Source organism: Bos mutus, chromosome 1, assembly GCF_027580195.1.
Source record: "Bos mutus isolate GX-2022 chromosome 1, NWIPB_WYAK_1.1, whole genome shotgun sequence".
Taxonomy (NCBI): Eukaryota; Metazoa; Chordata; class Mammalia; order Artiodactyla; family Bovidae; genus Bos; species Bos mutus.
Genome location: NC_091617.1, coordinates 20,141,323 through 20,164,957, shown reverse-complemented (window position 1 = coordinate 20,164,957; position 23,635 = coordinate 20,141,323). Strand labels below are relative to the sequence as shown.

Sequence of the window (23,635 nt, the reverse complement as noted above, 5' to 3'; positions counted from 1 at the left end):
TATATATATATATAGTGATAACATGTTTAATCTTTTTATTGCCATCTGATTTTCATTTATTTAAAGAGCTTTTTCTTCTCTTAATTTTAAACAAATATGTTTAAACATGTTTTTGTGTAACAATTAATAGTTTTCCCTCCTTCCCTGTGCTCCCAATAAGACTGTTTAGCATATTTTTTCTTATATCTTTCTTGAGTTTATTGGAATAATATGGAATGGTAATTTTAAATAATTTAAAAAATTTTTACAATGGACTGTACATCAAAAATATTATTTTACTTAATTGTGTTACATATTAGTGACCAGTAAATTTTTTAAAATAGGTATTTAGATGTTTAATTTTAACTGTGCTCTTCTGTGTAGTTTAATGCTGTTTGACTTTTTTTTGGTAGATAATTTAACTTTATCTGTGTGTGTTCTCAGTCATGCAGGACTCTGTATGAGATTATAAGATTTCCTCTTTGGTTTTAGAATTCAGAGATTTCACGTGTGTGTGTGTGTGTGTGTGTATTTTTAACCATCCTGACAAAAATTTTTGATCTGAAAACTATAGTGTTCTTCTCAGGAAAAAGATATATATTTAAAAGTTACTACTGTTACTCTCGGAGAAGGCAATGGCACCCCACTCCAGTACTCTTGCCTGGAAAATCCCATGGATGGAGGGGCCTGGTGGGCTGCAGCCCATGGGGTCGCTAAGAGTCGGACATGACTGAGTGACTTCGCTTTCACTTTTCACTTTCATGCATTGGAGAAGGAAATGGCAACCCACTCCAGTTCTTGCCTGGAGAATCCCAGGGACTGGGGAGCCTGGTGGGCTGCCGTCTATGGGGTGGCACAGAGTCAGACACAACTGAAGTGACTTAGCATAGCATAGCATAGCACTGTTACTCTATTCCATTTTTCTTCCTACTCTGACACTATATTATTTGAATATAGATACCATTCATCTCTCTGTCTTGCTTCAAATTTCATTTTATATTTTTTTCTATACTTTTGGTCTATGTGGTAGAATAACTTTTTGCTTTGTCTAAAATTATTTTTGTATGCCAGTTCTGTATTTGCTTCCGTCGTAAGTGGTCAGATACTTTTTGTCAGGTTTGTTTTAATTCTAGTTGGTTCTGAAGTACACAGCATGGAATTAATCTTAAACGTTGGATCATAATCAGCTATCAATGCAAATAAGTTTTCACTTATTTATGAAATAGCAAATTCATCTTTAATGATAAGCACACATTGAACCCACTGCCTAAGGCAAAAGTGAGAACTTTGAAAGTAACCTGTATCTATCCATACAGTCACCTCATCCCCTCCCTCTGTTTTCATTTGAGACTGTAATCAGCTTGAATCCTGTGTTCATTCTCTCTTTGATTTCCTTTTTATTGCCTCTCTGATTCCAAAGGCACATATTTTTAAATTTTAGTTGTTTTAACTTTGGAACTTTTTTCACCGTGCTATATAAATGAAATTTATGTGTATGATAATAAGAGTTTTAAAGGTTGTGTTTGCAACAACTAGACCTATTTGCACTTAATTTTTGTACCTGATGTGTTAGAGATCCAAGTTAATTTTTATTCTGTGTATGATTTTTTTTGTTGTTAATCTTACCTTACTGAAAGTTAATGCTCTCCCGCACTGAACTGACATACTATCTCTGTCATATTTAAAAGTTTTATGGAAAATGCTTTTTTATTTTCCCCCTTTGCTGTTTTGTTCCATGGTTCATTTTGTGAATACCATCCTGTCTTCATTGTTAAGGCTTCATAATAATCTCTGTACTGAAACAGTAAGTTTGCTCTTCTTTTTCCAATGTGCTTTGGTAGCTGCCTTAAAAGTTAGAATAATTTTACCAAGTTCTCTGAAAAACCCTGTTTGAGTTGTTTTTTTTTGTTTTTGTTTTTGTTTTTTTAGTAAATTTATTGACCCTGTAGACCAATTTGGAACTTCTAACATCTTTTATGAAATGGAGTCTTTCTATCCATCAACTAGGTGTACTTTTTTTTTTTTTAATTTAGCTCTACTTTAATATTTTTGTTGTTTCATTGCTAAGTCATGTCCAACTCTTTGGCGACCCCATGGGCTGTAACCTGCCAGGCTCCTCTGTCCATGAGATTTCCTGGGTGAGAATACTGGAATGGGTTGCCATTTACTTCTCAGGGACCTTCCTGATCCAGGGATTAAACCTGCATCTCCTGCATTGCAGGTGGATTCTTTACCACTAAGCCACCTTAGATCTTTAATTTTTTTTTTACTTGGCTTATGATTTTCACAGTAGAATTCATGTACATTATTTGTCCTATATAGTTGATACTTTCCAATAACAATATTATAAAGTGCTTTAAAATGTTTGTTATTTGTTACTGGTGTGTGTGAATGCAGCTGACTTCTGTAGATTGATTTTATATCTAGCCACTTTGCTAAAACTTTTTCTGATTTTTTTTTTAACTTTACAATATTGTATTGGTTTTGCCATGTATTGACATGAATCCACCAGAGGTATACACGTGTTCCCCATCCTGAACCCTCCTCCCTCCTCCCTCCCCGTACCATCCCTCTGAATTGTCCCAGTGCACCAGCCCCAAGCATCCAGTATCCTTCATTGAACCTGGACTGGTGACTTGTTTCGTATATGATATTATTCATGTTTCAATGCCATTCTCCCAAATCATCTTTCTGATATTTTTTCAGAGATGTTTTTGGATTTTTTATATAAAGATTGTGTAAATAAATCATGACAGTTTTATTTTTATTTACAATTTTCATGCTTATAATTCATTTTTTCTTGTATTAGGTAAGACGTCTGATAAATGTTTAGAAGTGATGATGGTGGATGTTTCTATTTTATTGCTAATTTTAAAAGGACAGTTCTTACTTTGGAACCTGATACGCTACTACTTTTTTTTTAGATTAAAGTTTTCTTTATTTTTGGTTGCACAGGGTCTTTGTTGCTGTTCTTGAGCTTCCTCTAGTAGTGGCTACTCTGTTGTGGTGCACAGGCTTCTCACTGCAGTGACTTTTCTTGTTGTGGAGCACAGGCTCTAGGCGTATAGGATCCAATAATTGCAGCACGAAGGCTCAGCAGTTGTGGCGCCTGGGCTTAGTTGCTCTGCGGCACGGGGAATCTTTCCAAACCAGGGATCACACCCGAGTCCCCTGCATTGGCCACCAGGGAAGAATGGTACCTGGTGTATTTCTAAAGTGTTTTTCTTGGGCATATACATAACTGTTGTAAGGTATTGCTAAATGGTTATTCAGAGTGATTGTACCTTCTCATCAGGAATGTATGAGAGTTCCCGTTGTCTATATCTTTGTAACAGTGTTATCAACTTTTATATGTTAGCAGTTTTAGTAAGTAGTGGTACTTCATTGTGATGTCAGTATATATTTCCAGATTGACTGTGGTTTTGAACACCTTTTCATGTACTTATTGGCTATTTTCTGGATGATTTTTAAGTATTGTTTCTCATATATTATTCAGGTTTACATTCTCACAGGATCAACAATAACAAAAGCTACTTATTTTTCGAAGTCTGAAGATGGCAAAAAAGTTAAAGATGTTCCCAGAGGTAAAAACATTTAGGGGCCAGTCCTGTAGGCTTACAAAACAAAGTGAAGTTGCATACTTTTTCCTACATTTTATATTTTTTCTAGTAATACCTCATAAAAAGGCTACCTCCCAAAGAATGAAAAGGCTTTTCTTCTTCATGCCTCAAACTAACACCAAATTAATCTCTTTATTAAATAATTACACACAGAATAATAATCTTATAATGTCTGTTTTGTTCCATAGGATACAATGTTACTTTCGCATTGTAGTTGGCTTGGAAGTTTGGAGAGAACTTGGGGTACTAATGATGGGGTGGGATGAACTGTGGACAGGTAAACAATTAAGCAGAGAAAGACGTTTCTTGTGGTTTTTGGTTCATGTGGGAACAAGACAGAAGAGTAGCTTGTTTTGAACTAGAAACTTATTTGTTGGGTTTTTGTTGGTGGTTTCCAGCCTGGAAGTGGGTCTGTCAGGCTGAGTGGCACTAGCTTTGAGGGCAGGATCGACTGTGGAGCTGAGACCTAGATCCTAGGTAAAGAGGAAGGATATTGTAGAGGAGTATGGAGAGAGGGACCAGGAATGAAGAAGCATTAGTGGCCAGGACCTGATGCTGTGCTTGTACTAATATGAGAACCAGCTATACACTTGCATATACATAAGTTTATGCATCATACTTTGAACCAGAGTGTATGCAAAATCAAATGTCACGTTTGTTTGAGATGGAGCTTCAGAAACAAGCTTGGACTCGGGGTGTGGGTCTTTCTGTATCCTCCACGGAGGCCTCTGAGCTGGTCTTGGCACTTCAGAAAGAGGACCCCTGAAGTCTTCCCATAAGGCTTTAAAGAGATTGGGTCAGGACAGGGCCAAGGAAGAGTGTTGAAAAGAAATTAGCATCAGTCCACTGCCTCAGGTCTAAAATGACCAGTTTGGGAGGGAAGAAGGAGCTCTCTGCGCAGGCCTCCTGGGGTTATGAACTCTGTTCTCATTGTTCCATACAGATTCTCCGAACTGAATTCCAGACTTCTTCCCCAGTGGGCTGGGATTTCAAGTTCGTAATAAAACTGCAGAACTAAAAAAGTGATTATTTCCATTCCTGCTAGTGGCTTCAGAGGGAGGGCACTAGTGCATCTGAGCATATTAGGCTGCAGTGGGGTAGAGAAGGCAGCATATGAGCGTATTCGGTGGTTCATGTATAGTTATGAACCATTAGCCATTCTAGTGTTGATAGGTTAATTGGTTATCTTTTTATATGTTTGTGAACCGTTGCTTTTTTCCTTGTGGAAATCACATTTGTTTCTGGTTGTTTGGGTGGGGGGAAGGGGAGTTGTTTTACTTTTTCCTTTTTGATTTGAAGGAATTCTTTATAGTTTAAATACTACTTTTTCCCTCAATTTACATATCTTGGAGATGTTTTTTCCGTTTTCAGCATTTTTCTTGCTCCCTTTGTTTTTTCTTCCATGAATAGGAGTCCATTTTTATTTAATCTCATATGTAACTCAGTTCAGTTCAGTCACTCAGTTGTGTCCGACTCTTTGCAACCAAATGGAATGCAGCACGCCAGGCCTCTCTGTCCATTACAAACTCCCAGAGTTTACTCAAACTCATGTCCATTAAGTCAGTGATGCCATACAACCATTTCATCCTTTGTTATCCCGTTTTCCTCCCACCTTCAGTCTTTCCTAGCATCAGGATCTTTTCCAATGAGTCAGTTCTCCCCATCAGGTGGCCAAAGTATTGGAGTTTGAGCTTCAGCATCAGTCCTTCCAATGAACACCCAGGACTGATCTCCTTTGGGATGGACTGGTTGGATCTCCTTGCAGTCCAAGGGACTCTCAAGAGTCTTCTCAAACACCACAGTTTAAAAGCATCAATTCTTCAGCACTCAGCTTTCTCTATAGTCCAATTCTCACATCCATACATGACCACTGGAAGAACCATAGCCTTGACTAGACGGACCTTTGTTGGCAAAGTAATATCTCTGCTTTTTAATATGCTGTCTAGGTCGGTCATAACTTTTTTCCCAAGCAGCAAGCATCTTTTAATTTCATGGCTGCAATCACCACTTGCAGTGATTTTGGAGCCCCCCAAAATAAGTCAGCCATTATTTCCCTGTCCATTTGCCTTGAAGTGATGGGACTGGATGCCATGATCTTAGTTTTCTGAATGTGGGCTTTATGCCAACTTTTTCACTCTACTCTTTCACTTTCATCAAGAGGCTCTTTAGTTCTTCACTTTCTGCCATAAGGGTGGTGTCATCTGCACATCTGAGGTTATTGATATTTCTCCCGGCAATCTTGATTCCAGCTTGTGCTTCCTCCAGCCCAGCGTTTCTCATGATGTACTCTGCATGTAAGTTAAATAAGCAGGGTGACAATATACAGCCTTGACGTACTGCTTTTCCTGTTTGGAACCAGTCTGTTGTTCCATGTCCAGTTCTAACTGTTGCTTCCTGACCTGCATACAGGTTTCTCAAGAGGCAGGTCACGTGGTCTGGTATTCTCATCTCTTTCAGAATTTTCCACAGTTTCTTGTGATCCACACAGTCAAAGGCTTTGGCGTCGTCAACAAAGCAGAAATAGATGTTTTTCTGGAACTCTCTTGCTTTTTCGATGATCCAGCGGATGTTGGCAATTTGATCTCTGCCTTTTCTAAACCAGCTTGAACATCTGGAAGTTCATAGTTCATGTATTGCTGAAGCCTGGCTTGGAGAGTTTTGAGTAATACTTTACTAGCATGTGAGATGAGTGCAATTGTGCAGTAGTTTGAGCATTCTTTGGCATTGCCTTTCTTTGGGATTGGAATGGAAAGTGACCTTTTCCAGCCCTGTGGCCATGGAATGGAAAGTGACCTTTTCCAGCCCTGTGGCCACTGCTGTTTTTCAAATTTGCTGACATATTGAGTACAGCACTTTCACAGCATCATCTTTCAGGATTTGGAATAGCTCAACTGGAATTCCATCACCTCCACTAGCTTTGTTCATAGTGATGCTTCCTAAGGCCCACTTGACTTCACATTCCAGGACGTCTGGCTCTAGGTGAGTGACCACACCATTGTGATTATCTGGGTCATTAAGATCTTTTTTGTACAGTTCTTCTGTGTATTCTTGCCACCTCTTCTTAATAGCTTCTGCTTCTGTTAGGTCCATACCATTTCTGTCCTTTTGAGCCCATCTTTGCATGAAATGTTCCCTTGGTATCTCTAATGATGCATGGGTCATGTTGGATAGGTCTGACAGAATGTGATCCACTAATAATTTAGATGTAACCAAAATTAAAAAAAAAATCAGAATAACAAGTTTAACTTAATTTGACAGAAGGAAATGGCAACCCACTCCAGTACTCTTGCTTGAAAATTCCATGGGTGGAGGAGCCTGATAGGCTATAGTCCATGGGGTTGCAAAGAGTCAGACACAACTGAGCGACTTCACGAGTGTTTTATAGAAGCTCACTTGGCATTTGCAGCTTCAACCGAGGAAAGTAATGTATATGTATCAGCATTATTCTTACAAAATATGGCTATTAAACATACAGAGTAGATTTTATTGCTGTTGTCATCTACATTCCATCTGTAACCTCAGTACTTATTTGATAGCATTTGTCTTAGAGTAGTGGTCTCAGCCTTTTTGTTGTCAAAAATCTTCAGAGATGTGCCCCCAGGTTTGATCATAATTTAAAACTTTATTTTGCTGTACTTCAGTAAATGTATTATACTTATTCCAGTATCTCCTCTGAACAGGTTTTATGATTTAGTGTAGAGCGGAATACACTTGTTATGAATAAGAGGTAAACAATTATACCTTACTTTTAAGTTAATGCTGAATACATATTATTTATTGAAACTTGTCAGTATTTTGCTATGAGCACGTCTTAGTGCCTGGATAATCAGGAGGGTGGGATACTACTGAACAGTGTGATAACTGCTTTTGCAGACACCATGGGACAGTATTGTACTGGAGGAATAATTGCATTCTAATTACTGCCACCTCCCTTAAGAGTTGTTGAATTTTGTTGTGGTGAAGATTTCAGATCTTTTTGAGCGTGCCAAAAATGCTTAGTTTTTAAACACGTACTACAAACATAGGGAGTTGAGAATTGTTGGGTAAGAAGACAGTCTCAAGTAGGCCTGGGCATGGGCAAGGTTTTTGTAAGCTTGTCAGATTTTGCTGTGTATTTACAGTACATATATTTAAAGTATTTACATTTGGGCTATACAGCATACTAAAGTTTGGTTGCTAATACCATGGACTGTGTGTTTACTTAATTATAGGAGTTTTTCAAGGTTTGGTCTTTGGTTTTCTGCTTTCTACTTTGCAAGCTTTGAGTGTTTATGTAATCTGTCATTTGTATATGTTCATTACTACCAAATTTGTATTTTCAAAATAATTAAAAATTTTCACCCTCACGTAAACTCTTGTTTCATGTTTTCAATTGCTTTTTTACATTTCTGCTTAGATACCCAGTTATCTCTCATTATCATGTCCATCTATTCATTTATTCTTTGTTTTAAGCAGATAGGTATAAACAGTGCACTATAAAATAGCTTATAGTTTGGTGGTGGTGGGAGCCAGAAATGCATACATTATATTAGAAGTTAAGTGAAGTATATGGAGCTTCCCTGGTGGCTCAGACAGTTAAGAATCCTACTGCCATGCAGGAGTCCTGAGTTCGATCCCTGGGTTGAGAATATTCCCTGGAGAAGGGAATGGCTACTCCAGTATTCTTGCCTGGAGAATACCAAGAACAAAAAAGCCCGGTGGGCTTCAGTCCATGGGATTTGAAGAGTCAGACATGACTGAGTAACTGATGCTTTTACTTCTTTCCTTAAGTGAGGTATATACAGGATATACTGCTAGGACCAAGGAGAGGGTCTAAGAACAGGAAAGACCTCACAGAGGAGGTGATGTTGAAGATTTATAGGGAGATGCATGGTATCATTTGAAGCAAAGAGAAGTCCATGAGCAGAACAAACAAAACAATTTGGTACCTTGGTGTATATATAAGTAGCTATATGTGGCTGGCTGTGGTATAATAGTCTCTGGCTGCTCCTTCCTCTCATCCTTATCCTCTGGCAACCTAGGGTTCATTCTTTAAGTCTGTGAGTCTGTTTTTGTTTTGTGAATAAGTTAAATGCAATGTCTGCTGTATATTTTTAGGCATTTTTTTTTTAATCTAAATGATACAGTGAAAGATTAAATAAATATTTAGCCTTTTCCTTTGGTTTCTGCCACAGAAATTTGCTGCCTTTTGTATGTTAATGAGATAACTCCTGGTTGGGGGGAATAGATTGCTTCAGGATGGGGGCTGTGCCTCAGAAAAACCAGCCACTATGATTAGAGCCCACTCCCCTATCCAAGGAGGAAAAAGGGACTAGAGATTGAGTCCAGTCACCAGTAGCCAACAATGTAATGCATCATGCCTACATAATGAAGTCTCTAGTGCCTTGTACACTTTTAGTAAGTGCTCAATAAGTGGTGATTCTAAGAAAAAACCAACTATATATGGTTAATTTTCCCTTTCCTGATTGTTTTTGAGACTTCTGTCTTAAAAATACAGAATTGTATCATTAATATATTATTAGAATACAAAAAATGCTTTTAAGGAAGTTGATTGTATGAATAAGAGTCCAATTAGGACATAGAAACTATACAGTAATATGAATGGGGAAAGTTTAATACAAAGCAATATTGAGTAGTAACAAGTGATAAAGTGTTATCATTTGAGTTATCATTTAAAGAACTCTAAAGAATAGGGGAAGAAATACGTTTGGGAGAGGTCTCACTGAGCCCTGAGACTGAGATTCACTTCTTATTGAAGAGGCTATGATTGAAGCGCACTGGATGGAGGACATGTGTGCTGAGGTGCTGGAGCCTGGACACTTATGTAAATGACCCTTTTATCGGTCTGGGAAAGAAAGTGGTATAGAGCACATGCTTTATTAAACCTAGCCGTATGTCTAGAATAATGCAATTTCTAATAGTCAATAGTGAAAGTGTTAATGGCTCATTCGTGTCTTGTTCTTTGGGACCCCATGGTCTGTCCATGGTATTCTCTAGTCCAGAATACTGGAATGCGTTGCCATTCCCTTCTCCACGGGATCTTCCCCACCCAGGGATCAAACCCTGATCTCCTGCATTGCAGGCAGATTCTTTACTGAGCTACTGGGGAAGCTTAGTCAATAGGATGTACTGTATTTGTAATTAGGATGCCCAAATACTGTATTTGATTTAAGGAATTGTTTGTGACACATAGAGCTGCTAGGAGTTACGTGGTATTCTAGTTGGAAAGTTCTCCTTAGAGCATGCTAATTTTGCTCTGTTAGTTTAAGGGATTTTATTTTTGGACTGAAAATTAATAAAAATTTAAGTACAGAAACCAAGAGACACACAAAGATTTAATTGGACAAGGGAGAAATATATTAGGAATCAACCAAATCATTAACATCAAAAACAAGCTAAAGATACACTTGATTTAAACTGTAGAGATTGCAGTTCACAGATACAATTTGATTCATGACAGTTTTGTTTACCCACATTTTCCAGAATATAGGCATTCTAATTTAAAAACACACTGTTCCAAAAGGTTTTGCAAGTTGGGTTTTTGTAACTCTAAATGCATGTTCCCAAAGAAACCATGTTTCACGGTATTAGATTCTTGTTTGGCCTAGAAATGTATTTAACTGTGTGAACTTAGCTTATCACTCTGGGTCAGCAATATCCCTTGGAGTAGGAAATGGCTATCCACTTCAGTATTCTTGCCTGGAGAATCCCATGGATAGCGGAGCCTGGTGGGCTACAGTCCATGGGGTCGCAAAGAGTTGGACATGAATTCGTGACCAAGCACACATACACAAAACAGTATATTTAGGGGAAAGTGTTTAGTTTCTAATTCTGTTGCATATCTTTTGTCTGCCAGTTAATAGGGATAGAGGGTTCTCTTCAGGGCCTGGACATCATGCAGATGTTAGATTGGTTAAAGGGCTGCAGTAGGGGTATGAACTCTGAAGTGAGGAATGATGGAAACATTTATTGAGGATGAGCAAAGTGTCTTATTTCTTCGCCTTATTCATTTTTTTTTTTTTGTTAGATTACATAATGCTTAAGATTGTAGATCTGGATTCTATAAAAACGTGGGAAAAGACTTTAAATTCAGAATTTCTGGCATTTCTAAGGCTAAATGTAAATAGTGAAGAATACAAAAAGCATACTTGTAGATTTATGCATCCATAAAAGTATGTGATTATTTTAATACTAAAGTGCTGTTAACCCAAAAAGACTGAGATGAACCTTAAGTCTATGGCAGTAGAAAATAAAAGATACCACAACTGTTCTTGAGATTAATATGTAGATTCTTTGAATTTGGAAATTTCAGCAATACTGTACTGTACACTCCCCTTCACGCAGGATGGACACTACCAGGACTAGGCAGGAAGGCCTTCTGGGAGCTTCTCAGTGCAGTGTAGCAAAGTGAAGAGAGTTTGCTAAGCAGATGGGCGTGATTTAGGCATGCTTCTTGTTCCCTTCTCCAGTTTAATTTGTACCTCTTTCCTGTGGGTGAGTTCAAGCCCTGTGAGGTGATTTACTCCAGTTCACCTCTGCAAACTGCTGTTTTCATTTATTTGGTCAAGATTTATTGTGTTTCTACCACATGCCAGACACTCTACTACTTAGTTACCAGGAACACAGTGATGAGGGAAATAGACACCCTGTGTTCTCTTCGATATAGAGTCTGATGATTAATCATTATATATTATTACAGTCTGTGGTAAGTGTCAGAGAAACCTCTGACCTCAACAGAAAGCAATTGAATATCCTCAGACCTTTGAGTTAGGAAGCAGAATAGTATTGTGTATACCCTGACTGGAAGAGGAAGCGCAAGAGGGGAAAGCATTGTAAGGTCAAGCTAGAGATAGCTGGGGCATGTAAAGGGCCCTTTAAGCTGTGAGAAGGATCATACTGTAGGTAAGTTCCTCAGAGAGGTCATATGAAGGTGTGCATATATTATTTGAGGTTATATATGAAGAGTAATGAAAGGTTGTCATGTTGCTGTCCTTAAAATTATGGATAAAAATAAAATACAAGACTTATTAAATGATTTTTGTTTTCTTACATATCTGGTTAGAGGCAGGTTTCAGTCTTACAATGAGCTACATGAAGGATATATTATATACTTGAAATTATCTGTCAGTGAACTTTGAAATGTTTACCATTTGGTGCCTCAGTTCAGTTCAGTCGCTCAGTCGTGTCCGACTCTGCGACCCCATGAATCGCAGCACGCCAGGCCTCCCTGTCTATCACCAACTCCCAGAGTTCACTCAGACTCACGTCCATCGAGTCAGTGATGCCATCCAGCCATCTCATCCTCTGTCGTCCCCTTCTCCTCCTGCCCCCAATCCCTGCCAGCATCAGAGTCTTTTCCAATGAGTCAACTCTTCGCATGACGTGGCCAAAGTACTGGAGTTTCAGCTTTAGCATCATTCCTTCCAAAGAACAGTCAGGGCTGATCTCCTTCAGAATGGACTGGTTGGATCTCCTTGCAGTCCAAGGGACTCTCAAGAGTCTTCTCTAACACCGCAGTTCAAAAGCATCAGTTCTTTGGCGCTCAGCCTTCTTCATAGTCCAACTCTCACATCCATACATGACCACAGGAAAAACCATAGCCTTGACTAGACGGACCTTTGTTGGCAAAGTAATGTCTCTGCTTTTGAATATGCTATCTAGGTTGGTCATAACTTCCCTTCCAAGGAGTAAGCATCTTTTAGCAATGCTAATTCTGAAATTTAAGTCATGTGATTCTGAAGTTGATGAATGCTTTGGGATTTTCTATCAAATTGGTTTTTTTTTTTTTTTGGTCTTAGAAGCATTAAAAATTTTTTTTTAGAGGTTCTTATGAGAGTTAACATTTTTTCCCCTGAAGATGGAAACCTTTGTCTTCCTTTTTGCACTAAACTGTTTTATGTATATTTAGAAATTCAGTCAAAGGAACCAAAGACTGACTTATGAGTCACTCACCTCTTAACACAGAAAGCTTTCCTGCCTTGTGGTCATCAGTGCTCCAGTTTTCTTGTACCACTATCAAAGTGTTTAATGTCAACATAGTAATGGATTTTGGGGCTGAGTATTTATTGTTTTACTACATCTTTAATCTCCAGAATCAGATACCATGGAGAATATGTGGGAGACACATGGACTGTGGAATTTGAAAAATTAGACAGTCATTTCTGCATTTGAACTTCTTAGTCCTTATATATGTTATTCGTTATAAAATGAGAGTGATTTTCTAGAGGATTTGTGTGTGTGCATGTGCATACGTATTATTTGAGATTATATACCAGAAGCACTTAACAGTCTGGCATGCAGTAAGAGCATAATAAATACTTGTATTCTTTTTTTGCCTTAAGTCAGTGATCCTTCTTTTTGCATTTTCAAGAAGTTATACCAATGTAAATGTGCTGTAGTCTTACTTAAATAGATTTAAAACGGACCCAGTATTATATAGGATCAACAGGGGAAGGAAAGAATTCTGTGAAACACTCTGATCCATACTTTATATTGAAGTTAACTGGTGCCTTCTTCTCCTTGAAGTGCACAGTACTGGATTTTACACGTAGTAGGTACTTAAGGATGTCGTCACTCAGTAAAAATAACATTAAGGAAGAAATCTGAAGGCCTGTAGATAGTCTTAGCTTGTTCACTTAGTGATTTTTGTGGTGTTTGCAAACCGCTGAATCTCTTTGAACACTGTGTCTTGCCCTTCTTGATTCAGCATTGTCAGCAGGTTACAGCTACCTCCTTATACTGTTCAGTTCAGTCGCCCAGTCGTGTCTGACTCTTTGTGACCCCATGAACCGCAGCAGGCCAGGCCTCCCTGTCCATCACAAACTCCCGGAGTTTACCCAAACTCACGTCCATTGAGTTGGTGATGCCATCTAACCATTTCGTCCTCTGTCGTCCCCTTCTCCTCCTGCTTTCAATCTTTCCCAACATCAGGGTCTTTTCAAATGAGTCAGCTCTTCACACCAGGTGGCCAAAATATTGGAGTTTCAGCTTCAGCATCAATCCTTCCAATGAACACCCAGGACTGATCTCCTTTGGGATGGACTGGTTGGATCTCCTTGCAGCCCAAGGGACTCTCCAGAGTCTTCTCCAACACCACAGTTCAAAAGCATCAGTTCTTTGGTGTTCAGCTTTCTCTATAGTCCAACTCTCACATCCATACATGACTACTGGGAAAACCATAGCCTTGACTAGATGGACCTTTGTTGACAAAGTAATGCCTCTGCTTTTTAATATGCTGTCTAGGTTGGTCCTAACTTTCCTTCCGAGGAGTAAGCATCTTTTAATTTCATGGCTGCAGTCACCATCTGCAGTGATTTTGGAGCCCAGAAAAATAAAGTCAGCCGCTGTTTCCACTATTTCCCTATCTATTTGCCATGAAGTGATGGGACCAGGTGCCATGATCTTAGTTTTCTGAATGTTGAGCTTTAAGCCAACTTTTTCACTCTCCTCTTTCACTTTCATCAAGAGACTCTTTAGTTCTTCTTCACTTTTTGCCATAAGGGTGGTGTCATCTTCATATCTGAGGTTATTGATATTTCTCCCGGCAATCTTGATGCCAGCTTGTGCTTCCTCCAGCCCAGCGTTTCTCATGATGTACTCTGCATATAAGTTAAATAAGCAGGGTGACAATATACAGCCTTGACGTACTCCTTTTCCTATTTGGAACCAGTCTGTTGTTCCATGTCCAGTTCTAACTGTTGCTTCCTGACCTGCATACAGGTTTCTCAGGAGGCAGGTCAGGTGGTCTGGTATTCCCATCTCTTTCAGAATTTTTCGCAATTTTTTGTGATCCACATAGTCAAAGGCTTTGGCATCATCAACAAAGCAGAAAGAGATGTTTTTCTGGAACTCTCTTGCTTTTTCACTGATCCAGCAAATGTTGGCAATTTGATCTCTAGTTCCTCTGCCTTTTCTAAAACCAGCTTGTACATCTGGAAGTTCATGGTTCACGTATTGCTGAAGCCTGGCTTGGAGAGTTTTGAGCATTACTTTACTAGTGTGTGAGATGAGTGCAATTATACTGTAGTAGATAAGAAATTTATACAAGGAAGACCTCAGCTCAGAAAAGGAATTCTGGAGATGATAGTCTGTTAGGTCCACTTTGGATCCAAAATCATTAGTCAAAGAAGAGAGAACCACATGGCAGGATATTTTTAGTTAAGGATCAGGGCGTTTCAAGGACCAGAAGTTTGGTAAATAAGAAGGTGCAAACTTTGAAAGAAGACCAGGGTCTTAATCACAACAGAAATAAAAGCAGCAAAATCATAAGATTGTAGGAAATGAAGGTGCAAATTTTCAAAGATAGGAAAAAAGCACAGCTGGAAGATGCCAGTAGCAAATAGGAAAACTTGATGGATGAGGTGGTTTCTCTTCCATAAACTTAGAATTTTCTCCTTGCTTACCTCTAGTAATCTTGTTCCCATTTCTTAGTTAGTTAAGAAAATTCATTTACCTTTTCTTTTTCTTTCTCATCCTAATCCTTTTCATTATTTCACTTTCAGTCAAAATTCATGAGATCAAGAGCCATGCTAGACACGCACCTGAATATTTCTTAGGATAGTTAGCTGACGTTATTGTGAAAAATGAACAAAACACACCAAATGATAACAAAGCTTTCGATGTTGCTTTTCTGTATAAAATACTCTTATATGAATATTCTTATTGTACTCACTTGCAGTCACCTGTCACTGTAACAGATCACACCAAAAGTTAGTGACATCCCAAATATCATGTTCAGATTGTTTGGTTGGGGTGGCTCTTCTCATGTGGCTCATTCTTCTGGGGCAAATGGGCTATCCAGGTTATGTTCTTAATGAATTGCACAAGTTCAAGAGAGTAAGCCCAACCATGCAAGCACATTTCATTTCTGCTAATATGCCATTGATGAAAGCTTGTCTCATGGCCAAGCCAGTCATCAGTGCAGCAAGGAAATAACGTTTCTGAAGCTTCAGTATTTTGGGCATCTGATACAAAGAGCCAACTCATTGGAAAAGACCCTGATGCTGGGAAAGATTGAAAGCAAAAGGAGAAGGGAGTGGCAGAGGATGAGATGGTTAGGTATCATTACCGACTCAATGGACATGAATTTCAGCAAACTCCAGAAGATAGTGGAGGACAGAGGAGCCTGGTGTGCTGCAGTCCATGGGGTCACAAAGAGTTGGACATGACTTAGCGACTGAACAGCAACAATTAGTGGGAGGAAGTGAGAAGTGGCAAAGTGTATTGATGCAGAGATGGGAGAAGAATTGGGAGTTTAATGCAGGCTTTGTAAGCTTTCTGGGTTTTACATTCTTTTTACATCTTACCTTGTACTCATTGGGCTTCCCTGGTAGCTTGGATGGTAAAGCGCCTGCCTACAATGTGGGAGACCCGGGTTTAGTCCCTGGGTCAGAAAGATGCCCTGGAGGAGGAAATGGTAACCCACTCTCAGTATTCATGCTTGATCCCATGGATCAAGGAGCCTGGTGGGCTACAGTCCATGGGGTCACAAAGAGTCGGACACAACTGAGCGACTTCTCTTCACTTCTTCACTTTTGTACTCATTAACATAGACACACTATTTTTGTAATCTTAGCTTAATATGATTTAAGCTTAGCTTAATATGATTTGTAAAGATTAACTTCTATATAGATTATATATTTGCTGTTTAAAAATACACAGTTGTTTGTTTAAATTAAACCATGCTTCTAGGCTCATCTAGATCAAACTCATTTGAGATGTTTACTAAAAATGAAGATCCCTTAGCAGATCCAGATGCTTCTGGAATCACTATCTCTGGGTGTGGGGCCTGGAAGTCTTCTTTATTGATAGATTTATCAGGGCATTGTCTTGCACATTACAACTTAAAACTTTGTTAGTGGAAGGACATTTGCATTGTTTCCATTCAAATTGCATTATAAATAATAGCCAGCATCATTTGTACAAATGATTAATTTATTTGGGGTATTCAGAAATCTTTCCCTGATACACAATTGAATAATTTGCCGTTGAGGAAAATTATATTCTGTGTAAAGAATAGGGTTTGGAGTGCTGGTGTGGGTGGTTATAAACAAGTTTGTAAGATCTTTCAAGTATTTTATGTTCACTAAAATGTGGAGTTAGATAAAGAGAATTTCTGTATAATTTGTATACATCTTTAATTTGTAATGTTGGGGATTGTGTAAGTTAGTTTTGGTTCCATTGCTTGCTATTGGTAATTTTTAAAATGAAAGTAGAAAAATTGACATGTCTAAAGAGAATTTTACTTTTCTCATATTTCAGCACACTAAATTCGGCAGTTCAGTTCTTCTGATCAACTGTTGTGTTTATATGACCTTTGTTCATATACCTTATTATATATTTTATTTTTTGTCTCAGTTACCTCAGCTTTTAGTAAGATTTTTATGGAAATTAACATTTGTTGATGTCATAGTGGATACTGCCAGTGGCTGTTTAGTGTACATTCTTTGTTCTTTTCTTTTTCCTTAGCAACAGATTTGAAGTGAAGCTTTTTGCCTAACTGAAAAATACATTTCTCAACCTTCTTTGCAACCATGAAGGGCCACATGACATGACTTTGTTCTGCTCAGTGAATGAGGCACGTGGGGCTTGTTGAAGAAGGTGGAATCATTTAGCAGACACTCTTTGTCCTTTCTCCTGTATCTTATCTAGAACTTGGACTGGATGCTAGAGGAGGAAGTACAGAGTGACATTTAATAAATGTCACGTAAGAATGTTTAGTGAGAAGACAAGATTTCAGCAGATCCTTTTGTTCTAGAGGGGACTTGCTTTCCATGTCATATCACCCATTGAGCTTTCTTTGTTTCATGGTTCTGTCTTCAGTTTTGGGGAACTTGTATTAAGAAATGTAGAGATGGAGGGAGGACTGTATTTTTAATTAGGGAAGTTTAGAGAAGGGTTTTGGTAGTAGAATCCTATCCTACCTGTTTTTCTCTTTAGTAGAGTGTGGTACATCAGTAGAGTATAAACACATCTAAAGCAAATGGGCCCAAGTGACTCAGACAGTAAAGAATCTGCCTGCAAAAAAATCTGGGAGATGCAGGCTCGATACCTGGGTTGGTAAGTTCCCCTGGGAAAGGGAATGACAGCCCACTCCAGTATTCTTGCCTGGAGAATTCTATGGACAGAGGAGCCTGGAGGGCTACAGTTCATGGGGTCTCAAAGAGTCTGACACGACTGAGGGACTAACACACACAGCAAATGGGAGCAAGTAATCAATTTTATTTTGGATCTTTTATGACAGATTGGAGAATGAGGTGTTCTTTTTCCCTCCCTTGAATAGAGTGTGGTGGTTTAGTCATCTCCCAGTGTAATATATCCACCTACTGCTTGTTTGCCAAAGGCATGTTTTTTCCGTACATCCTAAATGCCTAGATGCTGGCTGACTTTAGGGGCAGGGAGAGATTCATACTGCTACTGCTAAGTCGCTTCAGTTGTGTCCGACTCTGTGCGACCCCATAGAGGGCAGCCCACCAGGCTCCTGTCCCTGGGATTCTCCAGGCAAGAACACGAGTGGGTTGCCATTTCCTTATCCAATGCATAAAAGTGAAACGTGAAAGTGAAGTTGCTCAGTCGTGCCTGACTCTTAGCGACCCTATGGAACGCAGTCTACCAGGCTCCTCCGTCCATGGGATTTTCCAGGCAAGAGTACTGGATTGGGGTGCCATTGCCTTCTCCGAGAGTTTCGTAGGGCTGCCTCAGTTTCATTCTGGGGTCTCATCCCCTAGTTAAAGTACACCAGTGGATACCTTTTTGCCTTTGTTCTTCTTAGGTTTAGCTGTCACAGAATTCACTCCTTCTCTTATTAGATGGCGTACATCAGACAGGGAAGAATCAATCAGCTTTTAGAAACGTGAAAATGGAATAAGGACTCACACAGCGTGGTTTATTCTTCCTAAAATAATGAAATTTATTCAGTCTTTCTCAAGTTCTATATTTTTTTGTTTTTTACTGTATTTTGTGTTTTCTGTCCTTTTTCCCAAAGGTCATTTATTTTCTGGTCTTTGTACATTTCCAGATTTGAGTATAACGCTTTCGGTTTTTCCTTTCTTCCAGCACCAGCAGACGTTTCTGAATCAACTACGAGAAATTACGGGGATTAATGATGCCCAGATTCTACAGCAAGCCTTGAAGGTATGGCCTCTGTTTCACGAGATACAGTTTCTGTTACACCCTCATCTCCACCACCTACCATATTGGAAAGTTGAGTTTTTTAGTTATACAACGGATAGTACCATAGATACAGGGAAGAACTTTTATAAAGTAAAGGCCTTACTTAACATAGCATTGGACTATAAAGAAAGCTGAGTGCCAAAGAATCGATGCTTTTGAACTGTGGTGTTGGAGAAGACTCTTGAGAGTCCCTTGGACTGCAGGGAGATCCAACCAGTCCATCCTAAAGAAATCAGTCCTGAATAATCATTGGAAGGACTGATGCTGAAGCTGAAACTCCAGTACTTTGGCCACCTGATGCAAAGAACTGACTCATTTGCAAAAACCTTGATGCTGGGAAAGATTGAAGGCGGAAGGAGAAGGGGACAACAGAGGGTGAGGTGGTTGGCATCATTGACTCAATGGACATGAGTTTGAGTAAACTCTAGGAGTTGGTGATGGACAGGGAGGCCTGGCGTGCTGCAGTCCTTGGGGTCGCAAAGAGTCGGACATGACTGAGCAACTGAACTGAACTAACATAACATACTGCAGTTTTGAACACATTAGCTTTTAGCACCCTGATGTTCCATGATGCCTTGGAGTGAAAGAAGACCTCCCTCCACATGAAACAGTTTTCATGCAAAATGGAGTGATATGACTCCCAAGTACTAATGGCCAATTTTACTCAAGAGACACTGTAGTGTTTAATTGGGGATGGAGGGGTAGAATGGCATAGAAGAGGAAGAGGAATTGGGGGAAAATTAATACAGTATCAGAAGCTTCCCTTTTAATCTTCCAGGAAGGAGAAATATAAATCAGCTAACCTTCAGTTAATTGAGTGCTTAAGATCATTCAACATCAAACTGTTTGATTATGCACAAAAAAGGGCATGATTTTTGTTGTATCTTGTGAAATATACTCATTGCCACACAGAGGCACCCAGATGAGTCAGATCACATGGATATGCAGATTGAAAGAGAGCGAATGAAGGAAAAATGTTCAGAACTGGAACTCCACTTGAAGTGTATTTATAGATCACTGCTCAAGTCTGACATCAACAGTAGAGCCATTGGCTACTGTAGGCACACACACAGCTTCAGTCCTTTGCATGTTGCTCTGAAAGACAACTTTACATTATTTTTGATTTGGAGCCAGAAGTTCTTCCTTGTTTTCTAGAAATAATTTCTCTCTTGAATGATTGTAATCACAGTCATCATCATTGTAGTGGTAAGAACTAGCACTTATTAAGCACTTACAGTAAGTACTAGGTGCTATTCTAAGTACTTTGTGTGGCTAACTCCTCCTCCGAGTAACTTTGAAGTAGGTGTTATTTTTATCCACCTTTTAAAGGGTAAGGAGAAACAGAGAGGTTAAAATGACTTGCTGAAGATCACATAGTTAACATGTGGAGGAGCTTGGAATAGAAACCAAGCAGCCTGCTCCCAGTACCACACATAATTTCTGCTTTTACTAGAAGCTTTGCTTCAGCTTTTTCCTGCATCAGGAAAATAATCAACCAGTACTGTTAGGAGCATTTTAAAGCGTGGTTTATGAAGCTGCTCTTAAGTAGCTGGAAAGGAAGCAAAAATGTCGTACCTCAATTTTTATGATTATGACATTTAGATGATTGCCAGTCCATCCTTTTTTCTGCTAAATATGACAATCATTCCACGTCTATTTTCAGAAATGGCCTTTCCCATTCTGTATCACTTGAGTCTGGGGTTAGACCTATTACCTTGTTCAGGGCAAATTTGGGGAATTCACTTAAATTTTTTTTTAAAACTTAGGAAACATGTAGAATATGTTTAATTAAATAAACATAAAAAATTAAAGTAGTGTCCACATTTCCTTTGAGCTGTGTGACCACTTTTTTTTTTTTAAACTTGTTTCAGTTACCAGTATCTGGGGAAGAAAACAGTGTACTTAAATCTTAATTGTTGCTCAGCATAAATTTGTAAAATGTTTAATAATGGGTTGACTATCTCAGCATTATACTGACGCAGAGTCTACTTTTGGGAGCCACAATGTCGTTGATTGATTTTTAGCACTTTTATATTGAGAATTTCTTTGTATGTTCAAAGTAAGTGACCTTCAAGTTGTATAGATCCCTGCTGCATTCAGTTTATCATTATTATCATATGAGGGAGTATATGGAAAGCATTTGGTACATTTCTTGGCACTTAGTCTTCAATAAATGTTAGCCATTGTTATTAAAATTGTTTTATGTCTGGTTTGTCACAAACTGTAGACTATGTTGGGAGAAGGCAATGGCACCCCACTCCAGTACTGTTGCCTGGAAACTCCTGTGGACAGAGGAGCCTGGTGGGCTGCAGTCCATGGGGTCGCTAAGAGTCAGACAGGACTGAGGGACTTCACTTTCACTTTTCACTTGCATGCATTGGAGAAGGAAATGGCAACCCACTCCAGTGTTCTTGCCTGGAGAATCCTATGGACGGAGAAGCCTGGTAGGCTGCAGTCCATGGGGTCGCACAGAGTCAGACACGACTGAAGCGACTTAGCAGCAGCAGCAGCAGTAGCAGCAGTAGACTATGTTAAACTCTTGTTTTGGATGAGTCATTTAAGAGTCTAATGACAGTTTTGATAGGTAACAAAGTTTAAAATGTGCACTCCTACCGTTTTCTCTCCTCAAAGGCTGTTAGAAGTGGAGTTGGGCTGAATTGTTCCAGTTGCTCAGACATCAGATTGTGGGATCATCCTGGTCTTTCTCTTTTTATCCCTTCCCACATTTGATATGATAGCAAATAATATTGGGCTCTGCTTCTGCCGATTCTCTCCTATAGTCTGTTCCCCACATATACCCACAGTAATCCTTTTAAAATGTTTCTGTCCAAAACCTTCCACTGGCTTCCAGTTAAACTTTGTAAACTAAGTTTCTGAAGGCTTCCACAGTATTATGTGTTCTGGCCTTTGATACAAAGATAGCTTCATTATTAATACCTGGATTTCATAATGTGGTTTCAGTTAGCAGTCATAGAGCTAATGTTGTTTTTATTGATAACTGTAGAGAGAATATAGAGATAACTGGGCAAGTTTCTCTCATGAATTTGCTGTCAAAATTTTTAGAATATTATTTATGTGTTTAATTTGGGTAGAATTTTCATCTCCACAGTATTCTGGAGTTCTCTGTGTCTCTCTATCAAGCTTTCAGGCCACTGATGCTGTTTTCTTATGAGTCGGATATTTGCTTGTTAATTTGCCTCTAAGTAGGCATTCAGCACGAACCTCATTCCATAGTTCATCAGGCACTCTTATCTATCAGATCTAGGCCCTTAAATCTATTTCTCACTTCCACTGTATAATCATAAGGGATTTGATTTAGACCTGTATGGTCTAGTGGTTTTCCCTACTTTCTTCAATTTCAGTCTGAATTTGGCAATAAGGAGTTCATGATCTGAGCCATGCAAAAAAAGCAAAATGGCTGTCTGGGGAGGCCTTACAAATAGCTGTGAAAAGAAGAGAAGTGAAAAGCAAAGGAGAAAAGGAAAGATATAAGCATCTGAATGCAGAGTTCCAAAGAATAGCAAGAAGAGATAAGGTATCTGTGGCGGGTTCATTTTGATATTTGGCAAAACTAATACAATTATGTAAAGTTTAAAAATAAAATAATTAAAAAAAAATTTTTTTAAATTAAAAGAAAGCCTTCCTCAGCGATCAATGCAAAGAAATAGAGGAAAACAACAGAATGGGAAAGACTAGAGATCTCTTCAAGAAAATTAGAGATACCAAGGGGACATTTCATGCAAAGATGGGCTCGATAAAGGACAGAAATGGTATGGACCTAACAGAAGCAGAAGATATTAAGAAGAGGTGGCAAGAGTACACAGAAGAACTGTACAAAAAGATCTTCGTGACCCAGATAACCAATATGGTGTGATCACTCATCTAGAGCCAGACATCCTGGAATGTGAAGTCAAGTGGGCCTTAGAAAGCATTACTACAAACAAAGCGAGTGGAGGTGATGGAATTCCAGTTGAGCTATTTCAAATCCTGAAAGATGATGCTGTGAAAGTGCTGCACTCAATATTGCAGCAAATTTGGAAAACTCAGCAGTGGCCACAGGACTGGAAAATGGCAGTTTTCATTCCAATCCCAAAGAAAGGTAATGCCAAAGAATGCTCAAACTACCACACAATTGCACTCATCTCACACACTAGTAAAGTAATGCTCAAGATTATCCAAGCCAGGCATCAGCAATACGTGATACATGAACTTCCAGATGTTGAAGCTGTTTTTAGAAAAGGCAGAGGAACCAGAGATCAAATTGCCAACATCCGCTGGATCATCGAAACAGCAAGAGAGTTCCAGAAAAACATCTCTTTCTGCTTTATTGACTGTGCCAAAGCCTTTTGACTGTGTGGATCACAATAAACTGTGGAAAATTCTTCAAGAGATGGGAATACCAGACCACCTGACCTGCCTCTTGAGAAACCTGTATGCAGGTCAGGAAGCAACAGTTAGAAGTGGACTTGGAACAACAGACTGGTTCCAAATAGGAAAAGGAGTACATCAAGGCTGTATATTGTCACCCTGCTTATTTAACTTACATGCAGAGTACATCATGAGAAACGCTGGACTGGAAGAAACACAAGCTGGAATCAAGATTGCCGGGAGAAATATCAATAACTTCAGATATGCAGATGACACCACCCTTATGGCAGAAAGTGAAGACGAACTAAAAAAGCCTGTTGATGAAAGTGAAAGAGGAGAGTGAAAAAGTTGGCTTAAAGCTCAACATTCAGAAAACGAAGATCATGGCATCCGGTCCCATCACTTCATGGCAAATAGATGGGGAAACAGTGGAAACAGTGTCAGACTTTATTTTTTTTGGATCCAAAATCACTGCAGATGGTGACTGCAGCCATGAA

General features: G+C 39.0%; 1 protein-coding gene across 5 annotated transcripts in view; it reads left to right on the top strand.

Annotated features, from left to right (window-relative positions):
* USP25 (ubiquitin specific peptidase 25) overlaps positions 1-23,635 on the top strand; it is a 160,853-nt gene that overhangs the window by 9,054 nt on the left and 128,164 nt on the right. For all 5 annotated transcript variants that reach the window (XM_070367620.1, XM_005898177.2, XM_070367615.1 and 2 more), the window contains exon 2: positions 18,654-18,731. In XM_070367620.1, coding sequence (XP_070223721.1) covers positions 18,654-18,731 — 78 coding nt within the window. The remainder of the gene's footprint in view (positions 1-18,653; positions 18,732-23,635) is intronic.